The sequence below is a fragment of the Bubalus bubalis genome, chromosome 11 (assembly GCF_019923935.1).
Source record: "Bubalus bubalis isolate 160015118507 breed Murrah chromosome 11, NDDB_SH_1, whole genome shotgun sequence".
Lineage (NCBI taxonomy): Eukaryota > Metazoa > Chordata > Mammalia > Artiodactyla > Bovidae > Bubalus > Bubalus bubalis.
In genome coordinates, this window is record NC_059167.1 from 76,986,574 (window position 1) to 76,993,624 (window position 7,051).

General features: G+C 41.3%; 1 protein-coding gene across 2 annotated transcripts; it reads left to right on the forward strand.

Moving 5' to 3' along the window:
- Positions 1–711: 711 nt before the first annotated feature.
- Positions 712–6,042, forward strand: EDDM3B (epididymal protein 3B). 2 transcript variants are annotated; one of them, XM_025296003.3, is made up of 2 exons: positions 712–2,930; positions 4,560–6,042. In XM_025296003.3, exon 2 carries the CDS (start codon positions 4,578–4,580, stop codon positions 5,016–5,018), a length of 441 nt encoding a protein of 146 aa, XP_025151788.1. In that variant the 5' UTR covers positions 712–2,930; positions 4,560–4,577; the 3' UTR covers positions 5,019–6,042. The 2 variants fall into 2 exon arrangements, with proteins under 2 accessions (XP_025151788.1, XP_025151787.1); XM_025296002.3 differs by having other exon boundaries at positions 712–6,042.
- Positions 6,043–7,051: the final 1,009 nt, after the last annotated feature.

A 7,051-nucleotide genomic window follows, 5' to 3' on the forward strand; every position in this document is an offset into this window, starting at 1 on the left:
CAATGTTCCCTGAGACAACCCCTATCCAGTCTATTGGTGCCCAATTCCCCATTATTCAGGGGAATAATGAGCTAGGGCTTAAATTGCACCAGAGTTTCTGTAAATACCAACATGTCCCCATCTAATCCTGATGACTTATTTCCCATTTGAAGAGAAGAAACAAGGGGATTCCCAGGTGGTCCGGTGGTTGGGATTCTAAGCTTTCATTGCAGGGAGTATGGGTTAGATCCCTGGTGGAGGAATTGGGATCCTGCAAGTCAACCCTCCTTGGAAGAAAAGTTATGACCAACCTAGACAGCATATTAAAAAGCAGAGACATTACTTTGGAAACAAACGTCCGTCTAGTCAAAGCTATGGTTTTTCTAGTTGTCATGTATGGATGTGAGAGTTAGACTATAAATAAAGCTGAGCACTGAAGAATTGATGCTTTTGAACTGTGGTGTTGGAGAAGACTCTTGAGAGTCCCTTGGACTGCAAGGTGATCCAACCAGTCCATCCTAGAGGAAATCAGTCTGGAATATTCATTGGAAGGACTGATGCTGAAGCTGAAACTCCAATACTTTGGCCACCTGATGTGAAGAACTGACTCATTTGAAAAGACCCTGATGCTGGGGAAGATTGAAGGCAGGAGGAGCAGGGGAAGACAGAGGATGAGATGGTTGGATGGCATCACCAACTCAATGGACATGAGTTTGAGTAAACTCTGGGAGTTGTTGATGGACAGGAAAGCCTGGTGTGCTACAGTCCACGGGGTCGCAAAGAGTCGGACATGACTGAACAACTGAACTGAACTGAAGTCAACCCGCATGGCCAAAAAGAGAGAAGAAAGAAGATGGCATTGCTACTAACAAGTTTTGAAGATAAGTCCTGGATATAACTAAATATTCTAACTCTAGGACAAGAAAAATAATTTTTCCTCTACCTTCTAGGTTCTGTCTGTGTTCCCCTCTGTCATAAAAAATAAATTAACAAAGGTAAGTGTTGCCCTAAGACAATCAGACCGTCAGGCTTTTTTCCAGCAAATAAAAAAAAAAAAAAGTTTATTTGGGATCAGCAAAGAATTGTAATTTTGGGTAGGCAACCATGGTAAGACACATGCAAATCCTCAGCAAAAATGGAGAGGAGAACCCTTTTATAGAGGAGAAAAAGAAGTTGAGAGGGCTACAGTAAGCAAAGAGCATGTGACTTTTCTTTGGCTGAATTGCAACAGTCTCTTAAGATCTGAGCCAGAAGAGGCAATCTTCCTTCTTCCCATTGGCTCTGCTATCCTTGTAGAGAGTGAAAGCTTCCCCTTCTGGTCTCCTGACTCCATTTAAATGAGATTTCTATTATTAATTTTTTTTAACAAAAAACAAACAGAAGCTTAACAACATGGATATTTCCCATATACATAGGAGATACCCAGGAAAGCTGATTAAAACTTGACAAATGGACCAAGCTGCTACTTCAAATAACATTTTTAGCTAGAGGCAAAAGTTGGGGATAGTATTTGGGGATTACAAAGGGAAGGGAGCAATTCAGCAGAATTTGAAAGGAGCAAACATTTGGTCAACAAATATTTGTTAAGCCTTGCAGAGATCATGGGAACAGAGAAAAAAATTTAACAGACTTTAACAGACCTCCCTGTCTACACATCTAGTTCATATTATACTGTAATTATCCATGGTGATAGCTCTCTTCCTGAAATAAGTCCTCTATCTACATTCTGTTGACTGAAAAAAATTCACAATCTAAAAGTTGAGAATTATGTTTTATTCAGTGGACTTACTGAGGACTTAAGCTTGGGAGACAGCCTCTCAGCTCTAGGGACTGTTTTGCAGAAGTAAGGGAAGAACCAGGATATATAGGAACTTTTCCCAAAAAAACCCACAAATAGTTGGAATATCAAGAGACTACTGTCAATTAAAGAAAAACCAGGCAACTCAAGTTTAACAAATTTAGCACTTTTCCTTGTACAGAAAGATGCAAGAGTCTAGACTCACCAAAATCTTTCCCTGATATACACCTTAACTATCTAGGCCTGTATCCTGTTTATCTCCAGCCTGAATTCAACTACTGCAAAGACTGCTGGCTTGATGGCCTCAACATCCTTTGTTTCCTGGAATGGCAGGTGATATTCTTTGTCCACAACTCTTTTAGGTAGTTAGGGAGAAGGTCAAATGTTCTTTCAAAATCTTTTGGACCTTAATTGTTTTCAGCTCAAAATAATCCACCTGCCAAAGAGACATATTTTGGGGAGGCAAATGTTACTCCCCTCAGAGGCATACTTTGGGTGGTATATTCTGCTACACTTCATGATACTCTGATAACAAGGTGGCCCAGTGAGAAATTCAGCCCAGGAGACTTAGCTAGAAACAGCCCTTGAAGAAAAATGTTAATAGAAAACACATTTGAGGATCTCACTTTATCTGCAAAATGTGCCTTTGACTAGATACTTTTCAATTCTCAATGGAAGTCCAGAAGTTTACAATTTCAGGTGCGGTTTCCCTCTCTTAAATTCCCCTGGATCGTAACCATCCAGGGAATTTCTCCTAGAATTTTGTTGGGAAACCAGTTTAGGAGCCAAATCTCTGGTTGTCTCCTGAAACCCCCCTCTGGGGTTATCCAGGGCCTTATAATTTCTTAATGCCCACAGGTCAGTCTTTGAAGTTTGACTCCTTTGCTCCAGGCTATTCTCAGAGTGAACCCAAGTGTTCTAGATGAGAAGATACAGGAACTGGTTCTCATAGTAAGTCTGTCTTACCCCTCTCCCCACAACTACTGCCAAGTAATTGGAGTGCTGTACCTCCCACTGCTATTCCTTCCATCTTTCCTTCACTTTTGAGATTTCTTGGCTCTAACGAAAGGGGAAACACACACACTCTCTGCTCTTCAGATCCATAAACTGATCCCCACTTTGACCAGTGACAGGAGTGTTGGATCTAAATAGGGTGAGTTATGGTTAGAAGGGCTGGTGCTGAGGATGCTTGGAGGGAAAGGCCCAGGTATGCTGGAAGGGGAAATTAAGGTGGTGGGATTGAGAACAGACAGTGATCCAACTTGTAAGTACCAACGACCTGAATTCAATTCCGTATGAATCTCATTGATACAATTCTTAAAGCCTCTCCCCACTCTTCTACCCCTCCGGCTTCCTCCTCAATCTTCCTAAGCATAATATCATTGTCCCTTGATATCTATGGAGTATTGGTCCAGGACCCCCATGCCCAGGATACCAAAATCCAGGCATCAAGTCCCTTATATAAAATGGCATAGCATTTGCATTTAATCTATATATCTTAATCATCTCTACATTACTTATAATACCTAATACAATTTAAATTTTATGTAAATAGCTGTAAGTACAATATAAATGCTATGGAATTAGCTGGCAGCACAAAGCAAATTCAAGTGTTACTTTTCAGAACTTTCTGGATTTTTTTTAATATATATTTTTAATTTATGGTCATGGTTTGTTGAATCCCTGGGTGCAGAACAGGTGGATACAGAGGGCCAACTATACACTGAAGCAGCTTGAATCCTGGTCTTCTCATCCTATTTAGGCCTTCTGAGCCAGGGATAGGGTATCACAAAAGAGAAGCACCTATCCCTTATGCTGTGTTTGATGTAGCACTTGACATTCTCACAAATGCTCTCAATGCATATATCTCATAAGACTCTCGCAAGTCTGAGGGACAGATGATTAGGCCCATTTTGGGGCATCATGCTCAGAGTTGAGAACTAGGATAGACATTCCACAGGGCCAGGTATAGTCCTCATGGTAAATGAGGGCAGAGAGCTAGTTTAAAGGGGAGACTTTTTCAAGCAACTCTCTGTCCTAATTTTGAACAGAGTAGCTCTTGTGAGGGCAATTTCAATCTTGGCACCTGATTGATTACAACAATATTTCAAAATTGGAGCTCATTGTGATGATGTTCTTAACAACAGATCAAGATCATTTATAATGACAATAATTAGGGAAATGGCTTCTGAGAAGGGGTGTGTGTAGTCAGAAGTGATAGCCTGTTTCACAGGCTTTAGGGAAGTGTCATAAGGAAGACGAGATCCTGGGAAGCAACATCTTTCAGAGTCAGTGTAGCGACAGCCTAGGATTTCAGGGAACCAAAGCCTCCTGCTGAGAAATATCTCCCAAGTCTCTATTCATCTTCTGCATACCCTTTAAAGGTGACAACCTTTTGCAATTCACAAACATACAGATTAAAATCCCATTTTTTAAGGATATACACTCTTCTATGAATTGATCTGGATGCAAAACAGTTAGCTAAAGGGAAATAAGTTCCTTAATTCAGATAGAAGAGAGGGCAGACAAGAGGTATTTGGAACTGTCAAAATAAACGTCGTTAATTTTTTACAACTTTGCTCTTGTCTCAGACAGGCTGTAGCATATTGTCATTTCTTGTAAACTTGATTATCTAATGAGACTTATCTTCCAGCCTGGAAACCAAATGGTAAAATTGGGTCCAGGTGCCTACACTGACAGAGAAAGGAATTTTAAGGTGGAGCTCAGCTCTTAGGGCAGTGTTGAGATAATGCTTTCCTCTCTCTTCCCTGTGGATCCACAGGTGGTCCTGGTGACTGAAATGGCATCCACTCTAAAGGTCCTAGGCTCTCTGTTGGCTCTGCTGTTTCCTCTATGTGGGCTCTTTGTATACAGCCAGAACCTTTCCTGGAGGGAATTTATGAAACAGCATCACCTGAGCACAAATTGGGAATTCAGCAAGTACAAATGCAATGATCTGATGAGGGAAAGAGGCATTCCAAAAGACAAGAACTATCACATCTTCATCTATACCTTATGGCACAAAATTGTACATATATGCATGAGGAACTGGGGAGACCGCCACAGAAATGTATATATATGGGCCACATATCCCTTCGAGGTACTCAAGTGCATCCGAAAGAACAGCAGAGGCAATTACAAAGATTACAAGAGCTACAGCTACATTGAATTCCATTGCAGCATGAATGGGTTTGTTGATGGCATAGAGGACATGCGGTTATTAGAAGATATCAGCAACTAGAAAGTCCACCCACACCCACAGCTTTCAGTGTTCAGTGCTCCCAAGTGGTGGCCCCGCGTACATTAAGAGCCCTTACGTTTATGTACCAACATTTTTCAACTACTTAGCATTTTTCACGTGGTTTCTTGCTCTTATAACTGCCTGTGTTGTTTCTCTGCTGGAATACCCTTCCCCTCTCATTTATCTGATTTTCTTCTTTTTTTTTTTTTTTTTTTTAAGATTCTGCACATATGGCGTCTCTTTTTTTACTATCCCAAGAATTTTCCTGATATTGATTCTGCTTATACCTTTGCAAACTGAATGATCTTCCCATCCCTAAATAAATTATATCATTCCAATGTATATGGCACGTATGTATGTATACAGAGTATGTGTTGTGTGATTAGTACAGGAGTTTTAAGTGTGTGTTATATAGCTTATGCTTAAATGTGATTTGTACTGTTTATAGGTTTAAAGCATGTTATATGTGTCTGTCTACTGTGTGTAATAGGTTTCTGTGTGTGATGAATGTATAACTATTTATGCACTAAGCACGGGATAAGATGTGACCTAGGCATTGATGGTGGGGACATGTTGAGTTCCACCCAGATTTGTGGGTGTGACCAAAGCTGATTAGGTATAAAATATGCAGCATGTTCCTGGCACATAGCAGGTGCTCAGTCAACAATGATTTTATTCCTTCCTCATCCTTTGACTTGGTATTTTGACTTTGAGAAAACAAACATGACAAGTGCCCAGCAATTGTCTGCTCTCTCTAGGTTTCATTAAAAGTATCTATAAGGAGGGTACTGCATTTTAGATGAGTTAAGGTCATATGTTTCCTGATGAATAAAATATCAAGTAGAAGATATGAACATAAATCAGTTTATCTGCTAATAATCATGTTCACTTGGCAGAAATATAAGGTAAGGTTGTTGCTGCTGCTGCTGCTGCTAAGTCGCTTCAGTCGTGTCCGACTCTCTGCAACCCCATAGATGGCAGCCCACCAGGCTCCCCCATCCCTGGGATTCCCCAGGCAAGAACACCGGAGTGGGTTGCCATTGTAAGCTTCAGTTCAGTTCAGATCAGTCGCTCAGTTGTGTCCGACTCTTTGTGACCCCATGAATTGCAGCCGCTAGGCCTCCCTGTCCATCACCAACTCCCGGAGTTCACTCAGACTCACGTCCATCGAGTTGGTGATGCCATCTCATCCTCTGTTGTCCCCTTCTCCTCCTGCCCCCAATCCCTCCCAGCATCAGAGTCTTTTCCAATGAGTCAACTCTTCGCATGAGGTGGCCTTTCAGCTTCAGCATCATTCCTTCCAAAGAAATCCCAGGGCTGATCTCCTTCAGAATGGACTGGTTGGATCTCCTTGCAGTCCAAGGGACTCTCAAGAGTCTTCTCGAACACCACAGTTCAAAAGCATCAATTGTTCGACGCTCAGCTTTCTTCACAGTCCAACTCTCACATCCATACATGACCACAGGAAAAACCATAGCCTTGACTAGACGGACCTTTGTTGGCAAAGTAATGTCTCTGCTTTTGAATATGCTATCTAGGTTGGTCATAACCTTCCTTCCAAGGAGTAAGCGTCTTTTAATTTCATGGCTGCAGTCACCATCTGTAGTGATTTTGGAGCCCAAAACAATAAAGTCTGACACTGTTTCCCCATCTATTTCCCATGAAGTGATGGGACCAGATGCCATGATCTTTGTTTTCTGAATGTTGAGCTTTAAGCCAACTTTTTCACTCTCCACTTTCACTTTCAACAAGAGGCTTTTTAGTTCCTCTTCACTTTCTGCCATAAGGGTGGTGTCATCTGCATATCTGAGGTTATTGATATTTCTCCTGGCAATCTTGATTCCAGCTTGTGTTTCTTCCAGTCCAGCGTTTCTCATGATATGCTCTGCATATAAGTTAAATAAGCAGGGTGACAATATACAGCCTTGACATACTCCTTTTCCTATTTGGAACCAGTCTGTTGTTCCATGTCCAGTTCTAACTGTTGCTTCCTGACCCTTAGAGGACTTTAAAATGAAACTCTGTTCAAGAGT

Coding starts and splice junctions, on each gene's coding strand:
- EDDM3B (XM_025296002.3), top strand. CDS start 4,527: ATGCTTTCCTCTCTCTTCCCTGTGGATCCACAGGTGGTCCTGGTGACT.